Source organism: Ascaphus truei, chromosome 4 (assembly GCF_040206685.1).
Source record: "Ascaphus truei isolate aAscTru1 chromosome 4, aAscTru1.hap1, whole genome shotgun sequence".
NCBI classification, from domain to species: domain Eukaryota; kingdom Metazoa; phylum Chordata; class Amphibia; order Anura; family Ascaphidae; genus Ascaphus; species Ascaphus truei.
This window is the reverse complement of record NC_134486.1, coordinates 131757414-131777896: the sequence shown is the minus strand read 5'-3', so window position 1 is coordinate 131777896 and position 20483 is coordinate 131757414. Positions and strand designations below refer to the sequence as shown.

The window sequence follows — 20483 nt, the reverse complement described above, 5'->3', positions numbered from 1 at the left end:
ACGGCAATATGCATTGTACTGACCAAATCTGACAGTGAACATATTTGTAGCCTGTGCTGTTGGATGATGAAAAATGCAATTCTTGAAAAACGTGGGCTTTAAAATAAATAAAGATGATAATGGTACTAAATGTTCACTCCTTTAAAACAAGCTTTCTAGATACCTTGCAGACAAACAGGAGTAAATCGGCATGGCAGGTGAAATCCATACATAAGAGGAAGAGGGCCAGTTTCTGCACCACAGAAATACAGCGCTCATGTGCCAATGTGAATGGAAGGGGTTCAATTTCTGGACTCTCTTTCGTGGCTGACACTTCTGAATCTTGAGCGGATCGGGGCCACTCTGCGGTCCGACGAAGACGTATCAAGTCTTTGAAGTGCTGGGAGGGAAATTCAGAACCAAAAATGAAAAATTGTCACGTATATAAACACAATATACATACATATATCCAGCTAAATAGCTGAGCAGCTTGCATATGCTATCCAGATGGCGGAAGAGATCTTGAGTAAATCCAAAGTCTTTATTTACAGGTAGAGCTCTACTCTCCTCCACCCTCCCAGTTTTTACTGTTGCCTTTATTTTTAATCTTACACATTAAATGTTAAAGTTTTAATCACTTCCACTTATCGAGGTTCTTTATTTGGTGGGCCTATTAAAAACAGTAAGATCCGTCACAGAAGCAAACGCATAACCGTCTTACCTTAGAAGTAGCTTGCTTCAGCTTCGCTTGTTCAACCAGCAGCTTGTAAGAAGACCCTTTGTTGCTTTGTATCTTCTCTTTCTCTATTTGCTCTACTAAAGCCTTCTGTTTTGCCTTTAGTAGGTTGAGTTGCTAAAAGAAAAGTTAATTTATTAAAGGAAATAAATAACTCACTTTCGCTTATAGAAGTGAGTTTCGGAATATCAATTGTTCATTGACCCAACTGGATGGAAATAGATTTTCAGCCCAACATATCAGCTATTAAGCCAAGAACATAAATGGAGCCAATAAATAGGTTTCACATTTCTAAGAATACAGTATTTGGAGCATTATTAACAGTTTGCCTTCAGTACTGGGCTCATATATACACTGCAGCATTACACATTAAAAAACAAAAAGCAGTGCGTCCCTTTAGGCCGCGCTTATAGTGCCGTCGATGGCGACCCGACGGGTGACGTCACCCGTCGCTGTCGCCACAGGCGAAAGTTATATTTCGCTGGGCGGTGGTGTCGCGGGTTTCCTGACATTTGATTGGTTCAAGGGCTATCACGAGGTGACAACCCTTGAAAAATCAAATGTTGCCTGCTACCAGTTTTCGAGACGGCAACGTCGCTGTCGCACTTAAGTGCACGCGGCGGCAAGGCATTTGTTTTCGGGCTACGTCGCGTTGCCGGCACTATAAGCGCGGCCTTACAAACTGAGGGACGTTTTTAAAAGTTCATACTTAAAGTACAAATGTGTAAACAAGTAATAGTTATATGCTGTATCCCCTACTACAGTGCTTTTCAACCTCTTTAAACGGCTCGATTTATTTATTTTGTGGGGGAACCCACTTTTTCAGAGAACCGGTTTTATCCACCAGCAAATATACTTGCCCGGTGGACACAATATGGACACCGAGGTCTGTCTAGCTCCGGATACCAACAGAAAACGAAAACATCATCGAAAGCTTAGAATTTCTATTTATGATCCGGTGGCCATATCTGCAGTTTTTATACATTGCAAAGAGAGAAAAACTATACATACTTTGGAGGTCCGCAAATCAGCTCTTGGTGACCACCCAGTAAAGGTCCATAAGAACCTATTAAAAATGTAACTCTTTTGGGATCCCAACCCACTTTTCCTACGTATGTAAAAATGCTAGTGCTGTGGTGGATTTTTTAAAACAAATTAACAACCATCAATAAATATATATTATAAAACATATAACATTACAGTGTGACATTTTAAAGTTTTTTAAATTAAACACTATTTGGTATTTAAGAACAAGATGTCCATTTTCACCCCAAAATGTTTACGGAAACCCTGTGGTACACTAGTGTTCCATGAAACACAAATTGAAAACTACTATGCTAATACAAACAAACTAGCATAGTCTTGCAGCCAAGCGATGTACAGGCATGCTCCGGTTTAAGGACACTCACTTTAAGTACACTCGCGAGTAAGGACATATTTTCAATAGCACCAAACCACTGTGTCTGTATGCTCACTTTGAGAGTATAGACACTTATTCTGTCTGACAGACGTAGTAGTGACGTGCTGATTCCACTCGCCCAATAGGCAAACGGCAGCTCACGCATGCGCCTGTCAGCACGTCCTGAAAAGCAATACCGGCTCCCTACCTGTACCGAAGCATCGATAAGTGGAAAAAAGGTAGTGCTTCACTTTAAGTACATTTTTGCTTTACATACATGCTCTGGACCCATTGCGTACATTAATGTGGGGTATGCCGGTATAGCATTGTGACTGCAGAAATTGTTAACTGCGATTATTAGGTATTAATGGTTTCAAGGCGTTTTATTATCTAAATGGAAAAGGATTTTGTGGATGCAGCACTAATATTGACATGCGCTTGTAGTTCAATAAGGTGAATCGCATGTAAGCTAGATGTGACTAAAGCAGAAAAAAAAGGAAACTCGAGAAAATGTGCCTGATGTAGTCACCCCTATATATAGAGTCACATCCTACCCATGTAAAATAATTTTAAATGTAGGTCAATACATTTTAAAGACAACAATATTATTCCAGGCAGAAGTCTGGCTCTACATACAATAATTTGATCATTCGACTTTGTAAAAACATACGAGCCTCTTCAGCAAATGCATAACAAACTACTCTTCAAAAAAAGACCTGAGAGATAAGCAGGGGCACGAATAATTTCTTGCACTCAGATTACAAAGAGGTCACTTGACTCCACCCCATACAGATTACCTGTTTATGATGAACAAGCTGTTTTCTGATCTTTCTGGAGTACAGCCTATCCAAACTACTGTTCCCTTTTGTTGATCTGTTCAGACTCTGAGTATGCAGGCTATTATTAATAAAACTCCACTGGTTACCTATGGAATAAATACATCAAACAGGCACATAATAAATAAAACTCTATGAGAAACTACTCAAGGGCATTTGAGAAAAATTACCAAACATACTTAACTAAAAATACATGAAACCGCTTCAGATCGGTATACAAGACAATGCATTTACAGTCCCACTCCAGCTACTTATTTAGTTCATTATCATGCATGATGCATACACTGGTACAGTGGGGTTATATTGGTCAAGAGGACAACATTTGTAATGTGTAACGAGCTGGAGGGGAATTAATTATATAACGTAAAATATTAAATTACTTATATAACTCCCGATTAAAATGTAATTGTTGCCCAAAAGGAGCTGATCATTTGCTTTAACAATGTTTAAGAGAGCATGAAAAGGGAATAAATAATAATAAAATAAAAATACAAATAGGAGAAAGATTTTTTTGCTAAAGACGGTCAAGATTATTGGATTAAAAAAAAAAAAAAAAAAAAGGTTATTTTGGCATATTTCAAGCAAACTGAAAAAGTTCCAAAACTAACAGCCATAAGTTATATATTGATTCACTGATCAATATTTTTCTTCCCTTTTGTAGTAATTTTGAATAGGGATAATACAGCTTACAGTCCTATCATTTGATCTTTTAGAAAAACGAATTGAGGGTGTTTTTAGCGTTACCACTGGGATTTGTGGAGGTTGGTGATATCTCGTGTATATAGTAATTCTATTGTATGATATACATTTGTTTTGCTTAATTATCTTCTACAGTATGGTTCCCGTTCTGGTATTTATACATGGTTTCGTTCTTAAAAACGTGTGCGCACTAATTCTCTACTGGTGTTCAGTGCTGCCATGACAATGACAGGTTACAAAGGGTAGACCTAATAGTGATGCGTCATGTGACATCACAACCTTGAGGTACCGATAACTAAGCATGTGCACAGTCCTCCTTTCTCCTTGGAGCCTCCACACGAGTGACTTCATTTTTCGATTTAAATGATTGTTAATTGCTCCGCTCTTTACACGGAGTGGTGATCGGACGAAAGGGCTGCAGCCCTGAAACTTTATTGCTCCTTTATTGTCCTTTAATGTGTTGGCAAAAATAATAGTAGAAAAGTATTTTACGGTCAGTCTCTTGTGTGCTACATAGAATTTTTTTGTTCCTTGTATCCATAAGTTACCGGGCAAATTGGAGTCGCGTGATAAGGACAAGAGCAGTCAACGGAGGTACACAGTACAGCGGGGTCACACTCTATCCATACAGGTACCTTAATTGCTCTTATTTGTCTTATATTACCCTTCAACATGTCTCCTTCCATTCACTACTCCGTGTATTAAACCTCCACAACCCGCAGGACCTCAGCTATATATGCTTTAATACTCAATAGTTTTCCTGCTCTCCTAGAGCTCATATTCGTTTTTTTCTCTCGTACTATCCATAAGTTAGGACTGAAACTAAATATGTACAGTAGAAACAGTCCACCTTGGCGCTGGAACGTTGGTTAAGATGGGATTCCCACATAAAATTGTGCGGTGGGATCATTCAGGCCGTCACCAGACCCTTTCTCCGGTTGTTCTAACGACGGAAACGGTGTTTACTGAGCCCCAATGCGTCCGTCCTGCTTGGAGTTTCAAACGAGCGCCCCTCATATGATGGTGTACGCGTCCACTCCGCATTCGTCCGATTCGACGTCAGCACGTGGTCCTGAGGGATCCCCTTCGTCCGCGTCAAATGGCACACCTAGATATCGCCGTTAACCTAATTTCTCCTCGCCGATTTCCAACACAATGAGATTGTTATATCTAGGAGGTGTGTCATGACGCAGAGAAGGGATCCCTCAGGAACACGTGACCACGCACTGATATTGGATCGGACAAACACGGAAGTGGACGCGTATACCATCATACGAGGGACGCTCGTTTGAAACTCCAAGCAGGACAGACACATCGGTGCTCAGTAAACACTGTTTCCAGTCGTTGGGAGAACCGGAGAAATGGTCTGGTGACGGCCTGAATGATCCCACCACACATTTTTATGTGGAAATCCCATCATCAACCAACGTTCCAGCGCCAAGGAGGACTGTTTCTTTTTGCATTTCATTCAAGAAGGTTTTGAACAGACCTTCAGGTCTTCTAGGCTGCAGGACATTGGACTATAACCTTGTTGGTATTATATTCATCAAGTGCATATATAACATTGTGAAGCATTTTATATAGCGCTACAGATGTGTTAATATTCCACTAAATATGCACAGTACTAAAAATGAAAATGCAGAGCACAAAAAAAATATGTAAACTGCGTTATCGAAATCTTAAATACAATAACCCATTAAAATAGTGGCCATTTTGGTTCACCAAAAATCCTAGCAAATTACTATTAGTATATATATATATATATATAAAAATAAGAGACAATCATGCTGATGACAATCCCTTATTCCCCTGGAATAAAAGTGTGTTTTTGCAATTCCCACATACCGGATAAGAAGCGATCTCTTTCTTTCCCATTTAAAGGCTTCTTAGCTGCTGCAGCTTCATCTTCTACTGTAGCAACGTAATCCAGTAAACGAGACACCAGCATAACCACCCAGCTAATCATCGGAATGTCCAACACACCTATGGAATTATTCATAGTATTCACCACAGTGCAATAACCATCAATCGCTTCATAACAGTCATTCTAACAAATGGACGTCAAAGCCAATGGGAGTTTCCATGCGATAGTGCCCCGGTTGGCACCATCACAGTTTAATGAATAACTACCAATGGGTCTTTTTTCCAAAGCATTATTTGATCATTTAATTGTGAAGGAGAGAATCCTATTCCTTTACGTATTTCAACAGAATTATATCTAGAGAACCAACGAAAGAAGTACAGGCACTTCAGGATATGGTTTTAACTTCTACATATGATTTGCAATATCTTAGTTTGAGTCTAGAAGACCTTTCCAAAAAATAAACAGAATGCATTTTTATTTGCACCATTACAAAAAGAATGGCTTCTTCAATGCTGGGGGGTGGGGGGGGCACTAATGTATAACTGTACTCTCCCATCAATGGGGTTCTTATCCAGCAGAAAATATTTGATGGTATTTTTCTGAAAACAGGAGCAAATTAGGGTAGTTATGTTCTCTGCTATAGCTAAATACAGCCATATGTGATACAAAGCATTTGATTTGCATGTGTGATACAAGCTATCGATTTTAATCATTCATAATGCACCAGGAAAATTGCTGAAAGGGATAAAAGAAAATGGGTGCTTACCTTCAACACGTCTATATGTAGGCAGGTGAGGCTGCAGAGGTGACAGAAGGCTGTCTAACAGATTGAGCAAACTTTCCAATACTCCACTGTTGCTAAGTGATCTTTGGCCTATGCAAGAAAGCAGCATGAACACCCTAAAGACAGAACACAAGGAAAAAAAACATTTATGAAAGCTAACATAAGTGAGGCTCATGAAAATATGCTAGATGAAGCCCTAGGAATTCCATATCAACACACCAATAAAGCATTGCTTTATGCCTTCTGCAATGCATTGCTGGCCACTGGCACAGAAGTTGAGAGTTTTACAGTCACAGTAAATTGCTCGCTGACAATTATCTTTGAGGGTTAATTATTGTGTAAACGCTTTTAATTACAGGCAAATTTAATTGGTCACATACACAAACCAAAACATCAAAGTTGTTCTCAAGGCTGAAGTCTAAAAATCGTCCCAAGTTCAGGCACTGGACATTTATTTATAAAAATGTTTTACCAGGAAGTAATACATCGAGAGTTATTCTTCTTTTCAAGTATGTCCTCGGCACAGGCACTATAAGCGCCGCCTAACACGGGTCTGTTTGACGGGATGGTTTTTAGTTTATCACGGTTGTTCCCAAGAAAAGAGCCAGAAAAGGTCCTATATTATGCACTCATTGTATGATATAGTACAGGGGTGCGCAAACTATCCATACTGCGCCACCTCCCCCCCCCCCCCCCAGCTTGCTCTCCCCGTGTCGCGCTCCCCGGTGGTGCCAAATAAGGCCTCAGGGGCACGTGACCCACAGCGTCATTTGACGCCGCGTTGTCATGGAGACAAGTGGACACGGAAGCAGGGTACGTGAGCTGCTCCCCCCCCCCCCCTCACAAGAAAAAGTCTCTCGCCCCCCCAGTTTGCACACATCTGAAATTTTAAATGGACTATTAGCCCGTGAGAACACAATGTCTCTTCAAGTGGGTCAATACCCATAACTGAGATACTCTGACATGCACAGGTCTATGTCCACAAAGCATTAAAATAGAAAATAATTAAACTTTAATAACATCAATCTAATATATTCACAAGTGAACAAAATATACAGTGAAATTAAAATCCTCTAATGGGCTGGCGACTGAAATTAATGTATGTATATAGCTATAAACAATAATGTTTAACCCCTGTTACATATTTTGTTCACGTGTGTTCATATTAGATTGATGTTATTAAAGTTTTATTATTTTCTATTTTCATCCTATGTGGACATATATCTGTGCATGTCAGAGTATCTCAGCTATGGGTATTGATCCCTTGTAGAGACAGAGTTCTCACAGGCTAAGAGTCCCTTTAATATATCCCACACACAGTGCATAATTAATATAGGACCTTTTCTGGCCCCTTTCTTGGGACCTACTTTGATAATATATGTCAATTTTTTATGTGCACCGTGTTATACAGGATTTAGGTTAATATTTGAATATTAGGTTGAGCGGTTGGGTCACCATTAATGTTTTTTTATGGTTTTTAGTTTATAAGGATATTTGAGTGGTTGGTCAAAACTAGACCATTTTACAGGGGTAATAGTGTTTATTGAGAGCCGACTAAAAGTTTGCATTATATTCAACAGCAGGTTAATGTGCTTTTCTATCAGCAAGAGTTTAGTATGTTCTGTTACCTATTGGTTAGTATTGAAGTGCAAAATACACACACCAAATAGCATAATTTGGAATTGCGGCCCATACAAATATTTATTGCCAGTTACTTGAAGATTTAATGCTAAAAAACCTCTAATCCACCAACAGAATCAGAAATGCTGCTGCCTTTTTGTGCCGTTTACATTCAGTTCTAAAAGAACTTTGTAAGCAACCTTAGACAGGAAAATCCAACACATTGCTACAACTCACCAAAGCAACTCTTTAACCCAGGCTTTTTCAACCAGGGTTCCTAGGAACCTTTGGGTTCCCCAGGCAACCCTAACAGGTTCCCTGCAATTTTCTGGTTATTTGAAAATTGTATCAAATACAGAAGAATTTACAATGCATCTCATCACGGACGTGCTATTAGAGATGGTTGGGGGTTCCTCAGAATTTCACTTAGGGTTCCGTAACCATAAAAAAGGTTGAAAAACACTGCCTTAACCATTTTCGCATTTGTTTTGTAACACAAGTTTAATAGCTTGGTGGTTTTGAGAGTTTAGGTTTTGTACTTAGACAGATTATTCCATGCTGCTTTTTTGAGAGGCTTATTAGGATTTTAGACTCAACAGATTTTAAGAGCCGTTCTAATTTGTAGTCCTTACCCCAGTATGTTATTTTTCAGCAGGATTTCTCAATATGAGACAACTTGCACCACTACCAAAGTACACTGTAGCTCCTCAAAGGGTTAAAATATTAATCTTACCTGTCCTGAGGGAAGATCAGAATCTGCTCAGAGTTGTAGAGCTCCTGCAAAACGTTGGAGAGAAATTGCCCCCACCACCTCTCAGCTCCACAAAGCTGCACCAGCAGAAGGCCGGTGTGCAGTCGTATCTTTGGGGTCCCGCTTATGCACAAGTGTTTAAACAGCTCTTCACAGGCCTGCGCATGGAAAGTGTTCTGGAGAACAGCTGGAACAGAGTGTCCTATAACCAAAAACCAACACCAGGTTAGGTTATTACCAGGTTAATACAATTCTGATTCCTTGCACCTTTTGGCTATACCATTTGTGCAAATTTCACACATAGCATCTAGATATCATGTTTTTGATGTGTAAAATACACCTCTGGATTCTGCCACCAGGATAGGACATATTGATTGATGTACAACCCGTAATATAAGGGAATATTCACGAATACAAGAACATGTTGCTGAATTTTTTTTATTTTTTTTTAACTTGCAGCATAGAACTTACACGAGGTGTTTAAAACCCTAGTTGTAAAAACATTTGGGGGTACATAGCTATAATTACAATGGAATCATTTCTGTATAAAGCAATCTTTTTATGCTGGCCCAGTCAAAAGTATGGCAGAATACAGCAACTACAATTATTTACACGAATGACACAGAAATTGTATCTCGCAAAAGAGACCTCAATGTTTGTACTTCTCAGATCTTTTTCTAGATTTGTATACATCTTTGGCCTTAAGAAAAGCAGGAAAGGTTTTCATGCTGAGAAAGTGGAACTTAAGTTAAGTTGACTTAAAACAATATGCGAGTATTACAGTGATCTGTACACATTTATTTATAAAATGTTTTACCAGGAAGTAATACATTGAGAGTTCCCTCGTTTTCAATTATGCTGACGACAAATACATAGTTACATTAAGTGAGCATGGTTATACATTACAACCCTATATTATGCATGCACAGTATGAGATAATGTATGTGTTATAGGCGTATGTAACAGTTACAGACCAGATTAAAATGTGAGACAGCTTTAGTTTTGAAAGAACTTAGACTGGTGGCAGCTGTGCTTTAATCAAAGCTAAAATATCGAGAGAAGTGTTCACCAACCATTGGAGGAGTGGAGAAGGCTGAGCAGAGTGTCCAGAAGGTATCTGATGATTGTGCGCAGCTGTTCAGTTGAGGAAGTGTGGATCAGCTCTCTGGAATCAAACTGCTCCCGCAGGGTTTTCCTGCTCATGCCCAGAGCCACTTTGAGCCTTTGCACAGCGTGATAAGCCAAGTTCAATTGAAGCTGCAGCTGTATGCAATCCTGGTAGGCAGAAAAAACTCTGCTGTCCTCCTCCACGGCCTTGTCTGGTTTCCGTAGAAAATACTGTGCGTTGTTGGCACTGTTGAGAGGGGGAAGATCTATGCTCTGCAGCAGAGTTTCCAGCCTATGGCAGGCGAGGTTATACCTGTGCGAGATAAACAAAATCCTCGAGGTTTACACAATGCCAGAAATTCCCATTCACAAAAACAGCACCATATTATGAGAGGTTAGAGCAGGCAAAATGGCAGTATTTTTAAAACCTACAATTGGACACAGCACTTTCTAGTGTAAGCACAGAGGCAATTTAAAATACAAGGATATTATGATAATATCCCAAAGGTAAACAGGAAGAAGAAAACCACAGTCCATAAGATTTTAGAGTTCAAAGGGCTTGCCCCCATGCCCTATAGACCGCTATACTGCAAACACAGAGCTGGAAGGGAGTGCTATAGTGCAGTTATAGCAAGCCTCAGCCCAAAATAATAATATATATTTTTTTTTAAAAGGACTTGGAATTCATCTTAAATAGGTACAAACAGTTGTATTTTAGCATGGATTGCAACCAATCAGGAAATAGAAGATCATTTCCAAATGCAGGTATCTTGTGCTGGACAGGGCCGAGAGACTGACCTGCACTGGATATCCTCTTGCAGCGCCACCATCATGGTTAAATGCTGGTCGACCTCTGGCTGACTTGCAGATTCACCTTCTCCTCTCAGTGGGTCGTGCATTAGCTTCAGTTCGCTCTCCCAAGGCAAGATATAAGTGTGACCATAGTAAAAGCCTAGCGGGATCTTGGCTCTGGCATTTGTACTTCCGTAACGTCCGATCACGGTAATCTGAAGAGAAGGCACAAAGCCATCAAGACCACAAAGTAAAGTGCAAAACAATGGGATGTGGGGAAAGGTGAAGGGGATGGGTGGGGAAGTGGATTGGGCGCTCCCAAGTGAACCAATAATGTTGTTGGGAATACAACTAATATCACACAATATAACACCAATAGTGAAAAATAAATAAGTGTAAAGTGCAGCTCAACTTCCTCTGATGGGACAGTTCCGGGTCCCAGAAGGGTAGATTGTTTCTTGGAGATGAGGAGGAGCGCAGGCAGGTGTAGCAAAATATGCAAAAGAAAATAACATATATAGTGCAGATGGTAAACACTGTGCAGATAGGTGTAATCTATAGTATAGAACTCACATAGATCGCAGAAAATATCACATGTCAGAGATCCTTCTCTCTCTGACTGGAGCCCTTTGAATGGTAGCAGGGAAATCCCTCAAGGCACGGATATGTATGGATAAGAAGAAAAGCCACAATAGTGCATACTATTCCAATATTGTATTATTCAAACAAATAACACGAGTATATTACACTCACATTCGCCATGTAAAAATCAGGTGGAGGAGAGAACCGCAGCTCGTTGTATGGTGGTGCAGGTGTAGGCAGCTTCACAGTATCCAGGATTCTCTTCCGCGTGTGTCACAGCCGTCGCGTCACTTCCGCTATCGCGTCACGGCTGAGGGCGGAAGTTCCCAATAGAAGAGACCTTAGATCGAGTTCTGCCAGTCCTTCAGAGCTTGTTCCCTCACTGTAAACTCTACGCGTTTCGCCAGATGCTTCGTCAGGAGTTCTAATTAGAAGCATCTGGCGAAACGTGCCTTGAGGGATATCCGTGCCTTGAGGGATTTCCCTGCTACCATTCAAAGGGCTCCAGTCAGAGAGAGAAGGATCTCTGACATGTGATATTTTCTGCGATCTATGTGAGTTCTATACTATAGATTACACCTATCTGCACAGTGTTTACCATCTGCACTATATATGTTATTTTCTTTTGCATATTTTGCTACACCTGCCTGCGCTCCTCCTCATCTCCAAGAAACACAAAGTAAAGTATCTAGTGTTCATGGTCAAGGAGGTGAACAGATTCTGGCACTGAAGGTGCCAATGCAGCAATCCCACTTTTGTTTCTTTTCTACAGCATTTTAACTAGAGGGGGTCCTCAAGAATGTCACAATTGTTTTGCTATGGGGAGCCCCCTTGCTTCCAAAGCACTTACTGGTTTAGTTGCCAATTTATTTCTACCCTTTAGGGAAATCAAAATGGCTGCCAAATGAGGATGACACTGCAGCTTTATTTTGGACGACATAGTATAAATATCCAGAAAGTAACATGGGCAACCAGACTTGCAAGTATCTTGGGAACCAGGGGGTCAGCGCATCTTCAAATAAAAAATAAAAAAGCATGTTGCCGCTCCGGAGTACTCCCTGGTTCAAATGCGGTTTTACACAATTGTGATTTTAGACAGTATTGCCATTTATTAAAAATAATTAATTGCCACCTGCTACATGAAAAGAAAAATAAACCGCAAAGAACCCGCGAGAAAATAGAAGTTTTTCTTCTTTGTTTGGTACATTACTCTAGCCCCAAAAAGTGTAGTAAATTACAACCACATATGCAACAGTCTATCTGCGCCCCAAAATTAACCAGAGAAGTAACTGGCATGTGAGCTGCTTGCTAAAGCTCCCAGGTCAATCACAAAATAAATGCCAGCAATAGGCACTCCTGCTATGGTATTTATCACCGATCACTGCAACTGTGGGATCTCTAGAGCATTGCGTCCTCAATTAAAGCAGGTTTTGTACATTATTTGTTGTGTTGTCCAGATGAGTTTTTATAGCCCAATTCAGAAAAACTTCTAAAAAGGTATGAGGAATTGAATAATGCCAGATGTTGTTACCAAATGGCACTACATACTGTATTGAAAAGTGCAGTTCCACTTAGAACAAAAGTCAACTTCTAGCGGTGATACATGTAATAGATTAAGATTTAATTACCATTTTAATGCACTGACATACGTTTAATATTAATTTTGGAAGTGGGGATAGGAAGATATTGTTTGTTGCTTGTTCCAAGGGTTAAGTAATTAGATTAATGTATACCTCCCCAATATCAGAGAATCGATTTGGTAGACAGCAGCTTAACATGCACTAAGACACACAAAAGGCAGAGCACAAAGGAACAACCAAAGTCTTAATCTACATTTATTACAAAATACTTACAAGACCACTTCCATTTATTGTATTTTTTAACACATGAACCACGAAGATATAAAACATTAACCATATAATTACTGTTGGTTCTTTTGAGTTATGGGAGATACTTAATGTATGCCAACAATAATAAGCCATAGATTTAATAGATAATGTCAACAAATGATAGGGATCTAGATTTATCCAACTCATTTAAGGTTAATGTCCGCCCTAGCCGTAGTTGACATAGTGTCCCCTTACCTTCATGAACCTGCAGACAGGGGGTGGTATCAAGTCGTGCAGAATGAGAGAATGTGTGCTGATGTCTGTTGCAACCACTAGCCTTCTCCCATCCACCTCTTCTCCCAAACTCCAGATGTCAATGGATAAGGATGCCAGATCGCCACATGTGGGAATGAGTATGTCAGTCAAGAGCACGGGTCTCCCAAAGTCCAACGTCACAAACCTCCTGGCTCCTATGGAGGAGGGTGACAGAAAACATTAATATATACATACTATATATTTTTTTATATCTACATACAGCATACATATACACACAAGATTTGCCCTCAAGGTCCAATTTAGATTCCAGTTGATCAACAGCAAAATGTGTGTGTGTGTATATGTGTGTGTGTGTATATGTGTGTGTGTGTATATGTGTGTGTGTGTATATGTGTGTGTGTGTGTATGTGTGTGTGAGTGTGTGAGTGTGTGAGTGTGTGAGTGTGTGAGTGTGTGAGTGTGTGAGTGTGTGAGTGTGTGAGGGTGTGTGTGTGTGTGTGTGTGTGTGTGTGTGTATGTGTGTATTACGAACATATCAGTTCCCTTCTATAGATAAAAGTAACATCCTAGCAATCAAAATTAAAACCGCTAAACCAAATTAACATCACTATGAATAATAAACACATTCACAAATGTAGTCAAGGAAAACAAACATAAGTAAATGGTATGATTTAGAAGCCTTTCATTGGGGATCAAACACTGAAACAATAGCAGCTCTCTAATTGAAATGATTTGATCTGAATTCTGCTTCTGTCATCTTAGGAAGAGCCTTCAGTTAAATAGTGTGAAAGGATGGAGAAAGAGGTTACCAAAAGGACACCATTATCTTATTAATTTGAGGGACTGCTGTGTGAAAAAATTATTTTTGCCTTGTTCAGGAGACATGTCTTATGAGCAATGGAGTAAGACATCACAACATTTCTCTTACCAGAGTGCATACGCTCTATAATGATGGACTGATGAGGTGGTGGCTGCAGAAAATGAGAAGCATGAGAGATAGCCAGTGCAAGCCCAGACCCTAGTTGATTCTGAAAGAAAAGATAGATAGAGATCAAGGAATCAAGAGGCCACAATAACGCCTCCAGAGGGAAAGATGAGACCAACACATTCACAGTTGAGATACTACTCACACTATCATGACTGTTAGACACTTATTCATACAATGTCTTTCCAGATATAGTCGAACGTCTTTTTGGATATTCTTTGGCATACTCTGCTTTGTAAAGTTCGAGCGGCCTCCTCCCAGGAAATCTTACTCGAGACTTACCTCTTTACCAAGGCATTTCATGCGTGAACCACAACCTACCCGGGATTCAATACGTGCAGTATCATTCCGCTCTATTTTCTGTGCATCCTATACTGATGGCTTATTTGTGGTTTCTTTTATAGATTTAAAGGTTTTCCTTATATTTTAGGCAACTGTTTGCTTTAAATATGTAAAAGCGCTATGGGGGAAAAAAAGCTACTGGAAAAAATGTGTTCTATAAATAGATATTATATCTAAGATTTGTCAAATGTTTCACATTTGCGTATAATTAGAACAAAAATGATTTAAAAAAAGTATAATACAACTTATGTCAACCTGCAGAACAATGTATAAGGATACCAGAAACCGTTTTCTAAACTTTCACTAAATCCTATTTCTAATACATCGGCATTCATAGTAAAAACCCTATTAAAGATTTGAGCGTAAAAAAAGAAAGAAAAAAAAAGGTAAAGTTTAATTTAAAAAAAAGGGGGGGGGGGGCCATGTAAAACCCCATTATACAGTGGTCTTCAACACAAAAATTGTATATGTTAAAAATGTTGATGATGCCCTGCTGTAAAAGTATAGTGTCAGTCAAGAAGCACAAAAAAAAATATATATATAAAAAAAAAAAAAAAAGTCTTTCACTGACAGTTACTGAGTCAACACAATTTCCACCTAAAAGTAGCTGAAATTGAACCACTGAGCGTGGAATCCAAAAAGTGTTAAGGGACTTGGTAAATCCTTATTAAAAGGCGCATTTTTTGATTGATTGGTCGCACTTACAAATGTATGCTGCCTTAAATAATAAGGAACAAAACAAGGCTTTATGCTGAACCCAGGCCACCACGAGCAAGGGACTACCCTTCCCTCTGCCCTGATGAACTGGAAGAAAAGGTAACTTTGTCCATCTTTAATGACACCAATCTCCTCAGGCAAAGACCAATTGTTTCTGTATTGTTCCATGTATATTAGTACTTACTTTCTACTATAGAGAGCTAATTAATGTACAGCTATTTTTTAGAGGACTGTCATAAATAGCTGCCACTTAAGTTTTCTGACTCGTTTATAACTGCCATAATATTGACTGCATGTTTACCTCAGTGAACTATTGGCTCCCAAAGGAAAGCAGTATATATAGTGGAATGTTTTTGTTATGCACTTTAAAGGAAGGCTCACAATTAAGTTAGATACAATTTCAAATAAGTATTTTGATTTACAAGAAGTGTTGGTGTAGAATTAATATTTTAGACTAAATTCTATGGAGCAGGGACCTTCTTACTAGATGGACCAATGTATTTGTTGCTATTTTTTCCCATCCCATTGTGCTGCTGAATATGTTGGCATGTTGTAAATAAATAATAATAATGGTTCCGTTTTAACGGAGTATCACGCTGAGTGAGTATGCCTATGTGGGCCTGGATATATCCCTATCACTATTAAATATTAACTGCTGTTGCCATAAAAAAAAAAATAAGAAGAATTTACCGCTCGGGACTTGTTCGTATTTTTGCTATGTGTAGCAAGAATAGCAGGTGGAGAATCGATGACTGTGCCCGGAAACAGTTGAGCCAACTCTGCATTGATGACAGCCGACACTGCCTCATTGGGTGGGGTGAGCGGCGGGGTCATGAAAAGCGGTGTGGTTTTAGGGGTGGGCGGGATGACATCGGAAGGATGGATGAAAAATCCCGGTGCTGCCACAGGGTTGGAAGGCACAGAGTTGTGGACTGGGCCAGCGGCAGCTACCGTGGTCTGATGCAGTTTGGCTTCCAGCTTTGCCTTCTGGAAAGAGGAAACCGTTAAAAATCAGAACGCAACATTTTCATAGTGTTATTTGTTTATCTCAAAATAAAACGATGCCTACAGTATATATATAAGAAAATTGTATATTAAAAAATATTGTGTGTACAATAAATCAAAATGGGCTAAAAGTTCTGTGCATTAACCAATGAAAACGAGATACAGTTGCACACCGATCTGAAGATTATACACGTTAAGAGACCGATATGTCAAAACCTACAAAAAAGCCCCTAATGAGAAACTGAAATAATTTGTGGCACCAGCTTTGCTTCTCTGTCCAAGACTTGCCACAAAGAAAGTCAGCAGGGACCTATGAATATAAGCGTATATGTTCATATCACTATGAGAGTTCATTAATAGTTACACTACATATGAATATGATTAGCTACCTCACTAGAGGACTAATTTTCTATGTGCATACTCAGGAGTACTCCATTACCATTGGAGTATATATATATATATATATAACAGAGCAAGGACACATGCAACGCATTCATTTACATACTCAATAACATGGGCCCAACTGTTATTTTATATTAATTGCCTTCCTAAGCAAAATGATGACGTGCCGTACATGTACTTGTTTATTGTCGTTTTGTGGAGAGCTTTAAAACAATTTACAGATTAAATGTTAATTTACCATTACAAAGACAAATCTGAATCAAACATTTATAAGAAATCTATTACATGTTCGAGGTCAGTTAAAAGCCACGTTACTCTAAAGATGCTTTTAGACTGCATCTTAATGCAGATTGTGCACAAAGATAACCAAAATCTCCTGGAGAGATGGAAATATTCTGATAGCTCAAAAGAAATAACTTACTAGCATAATATAGTCTGTGGTACATTACAGTTAACAGTTAATGAATGGCTTCAAATGCATGGCAGAGAACCGAGATTCAAATATCTTTGGTACAAATTACAATTTGCTACATTAATGTATAGTGTGTACGCCTTAACTACCAAATTAGATTGTCTGCCTATATGGTGCGTGTATAGATAAATTACAGATGGAAACCATTGCTGCTCTCTGGGTTCGCCAAGGAGCAACAGAAAAACTTTGGGGAAGAATTATTCCCTTATTCATTACAGTATGCTTATGAGCATTCAAATGAACATTCCCCGGACCTCAGCATTTAAAATAAAAGTTCTAAATGTACAGTGCAGCATGTTCATGAACCCTTCACGTTTTGCTTGCTCCTGAGCAAAAAGCACAGAAAAACATTCTAGAAAGGTTCTAGTGGAGCAAGTTGAAATCAAAAGGACCTCAGGACACAGGCCCATTATTCAATATGCTATGATGTGGCCTTTCCCTTGCTTGGGAAGGTTTCATCTCCACACGTTTGAGGAGAGGTTGAATCTTCACGAGCAAGGGGAATATATGCTTCACAGCATATTGAATAGGAGCCTTGGTGTCTGTGCTGTCAGCGTGTGGGGTTCGAGATGAACGTGAGGAAATGTCCTCCCACCTGTTGCTGAAGCTTCAGAAGCTGCTGCTGTTTCTCTTGCAGTACCTGGAGCTGCTGCTCAGCTGAGGCCATGGCGTGGGAGAGCGACTGTAGAGCAACTTGGGCCGCAGAGCTGAGAGCTGTCGAGGCTTCTCCCACTGTCCCAGCAGAGAGACCGCCCACAGCGGGGGTCACGCCAAAGGTGCTCACTGGCATGGAGCAAAACAAGAATGCAGAAGCATGTGGATAAGGTGCTCTTGTCGAGAGGATATTCACAACAATAACAGGCACAGTATCATCTATCATTAACTATATTTTGATGGTGAAATGCAAAAGGACCTCAACTAAATAATAACACTACAGAGGATGTGCATCACTGTTTTTGAAGGGTCTGTAATGATCACTTCCAAAGAGCACTTTAGAGGTGTATTACCCTCTGTGCTTTATAAAATGCAGCCTTGGACAATGCAGCAGCATTCCGCATTACAAGTGTCCCAAAGAAACCATTCTACATAACGTTAGATGTGATAGATAGATAGATAGATAGATAGATAGATAGATAGATAGATAGATAGATAGATAGATAGGAGCTATAAAATCATGTAATAAATTAAATGTTAAAAACTGTAGGTAAAATGTTACAAGCGTGAGTGCGCCAACTTTATTGCAGCTGCAACTTGCATAAATTAGCAGTGTTTAAAAAATAAATAAATTTAAAAAAACTAGTGTGTGACCTCGTAACATTTAAATGATGTGATTATAAGCAGATAAGAAATGCATTACTATGGAAGTTATTTAGATTGACTACTGTAAATGCAATAATTTTCATATTACACATTCCTGCAAACAGCCCACCTAATAGCACATTTTGTTTAATGAATAGAAGGGGGAAAAAAAGTGTATATACCAGTGAACGTACTTGCATCATCCCTCTCTATTCTGGTCCCATCACTGGTGGAAACGCAAGTAAAGTGCAAAGGCTCGACTTCCAGCAGCCCTGTGAGAGAGGTGAAGCTTCCCTCAGCTGCTGCACAGCTGTTCACTTTTCCACTGCCTGCAAGAAGCAAATGATTTTTATATACTCGGATGTAACAAAAAAACATCTTCCTGGCTAGAAGTGAAAGTACCACTACAGTCGCTTTGAAAAAAACTTTTTCTACAATCTTTGCAATCCTCTAACCTCCATGTTTCTCAATCCTCTACTCGGGCCCCCTAGGCGGGCCAGGTATTGAGAATAACAGACCGTACAACAGTCTAAATATAAAGTATGTTCACATGTGTAATAGATTTTTAAAAAGCTGGCATGGTTTTGGTTGCATGAGGAGAGGGCTGAGAAACATACTGTAGCTCTAAGTATAAACTGATTTCCCCAAGAACTCATTTAATCAAGGACACATGAAATATGGCATCATCTATTTACAGTGTAGTTTAGACTTGAAGAAAAACCAACTACAAAGCATGTACCAGCACAAATATCCTTAATGACTAGTTCAATCCCTTGTAACAAAACAATAGGCATCTTTGTCCAGAACATTTTAAAAATAAAAGATGCATCTCCATCTTTAATTAAATAGGCAACCACGCTGTTAAATAAAACCGATGTCTCATTTTGGTGGCACAAGGTTATGTAACCCAACTCATTCTGATTCATAGCTAAAGAGATGTTATTAAATTGTGAAATATTGTCACGATAAAGCCATGCCAGGATTAAAGTAGGTGAGCCGGCCAGCAACCAAGGGGTTAACTTTCTTGTTAAAATAAAGTTTCTGTTTATTGCGGGGTAATATGTAGTGTCATGGGTCCATGACTTGAGTGGTAAAGCCATTAAGGAAAGCCATGCTAACATTAAAATGACAGGACAGTTGAGATAACCAGATCTTATTCTACCCGCCAGGGCAAGCTTCAAAGAACGTCGTAAACTCCTGGACATTACCCGACCAGCAGATCCCAGGAGGTAACAGAGGAGACATGCTATTCGCTATCATTAGTCACATTATGTAAGATAATTCATGTCTGGTGCAACACAAGAATATCAGGTATAACTCAGAAAATAGCAAAAGTACACAATGGTCCTGATGTAAGATGTGCGAAGATATCCACCGCAAATATCAGATAATTAGTTCCCTCTCAAGATTAAAAGAGAAATGGTCACCGGTGAAATCTATTTATTTATCAGACATCTCTGGTTACAGGTAGAGTGTTATGGGCTATTTTATACTCGCAGACTGCATTGAAATTAAACAATTCCCCTTTATCAGAGAAGCCAGTCTGTAGTGTCACAGGAAAGAGTGTTATGAATGGGAGATAAGACACACCCACAAAGGCCGACTCATGCATCTGGTCTGCCACAGATGCAAGACTTAGGAGTAAAAGTGTTCGTTCTGAACCCCGAGAAAGAATTCACTCAGGTGAGTTATGCCCGATATCAATATATGTTGAGAAAAACAAATTACAGTAAGTGGGGGAAATAATAAAAAAAAAACTGTGCAGCCAGCACAAGACAGACTGAAAAAACAATGCAGAGTTTTCCAAGTGAGATACCAAAGTAGGACTCTACTCACTGATTTCTTAGTGCAGTCTCTTCCATTTATTAGAGAGCAGTGAAAAATACAACGATTCAGGTCGGACCAATGCCTAAGAACACATGTTTTTTTTTCATATTTCATGGCCTCGAAGGATCTAATATCTGCTGGTAATGTATTAGGTTGTCTGTTTCAGTCCTTTTTATTTTG

At 39.4% G+C, this 20483-nt stretch overlaps 1 protein-coding gene across 8 annotated transcripts in view; it reads right to left on the bottom strand.

The window, feature by feature from the left end:
- The window catches only part of BIRC6 (baculoviral IAP repeat containing 6), a 240383-nt gene that overhangs the window by 153884 nt on the left and 66016 nt on the right, over positions 1-20483 (bottom strand). For 3 of the 8 annotated variants that reach the window (XM_075596608.1, XM_075596614.1, XM_075596615.1), the window contains exons 23-35: positions 18659-18805; positions 17773-17960; positions 15989-16285; positions 14183-14282; positions 13234-13448; positions 10574-10782; positions 9742-10088; positions 8651-8870; positions 6280-6413; positions 5495-5632; positions 2912-3039; positions 701-832; positions 164-379 (exon numbers count right to left, since the gene is read on the bottom strand). In XM_075596608.1, coding sequence (XP_075452723.1) covers positions 164-379; positions 701-832; positions 2912-3039; positions 5495-5632; positions 6280-6413; positions 8651-8870; positions 9742-10088; positions 10574-10782; positions 13234-13448; positions 14183-14282; positions 15989-16285; positions 17773-17960; positions 18659-18805 — 2471 coding nt within the window. The remainder of the gene's footprint in view (positions 1-163; positions 380-700; positions 833-2911; positions 3040-5494; positions 5633-6279; positions 6414-8650; positions 8871-9741; positions 10089-10573; positions 10783-13233; positions 13449-14182; positions 14283-15988; positions 16286-17772; positions 17961-18658; positions 18806-20483) is intronic. The other 5 variants (XM_075596609.1, XM_075596611.1, XM_075596610.1 and 2 more) reach the window with 4 other exon arrangements.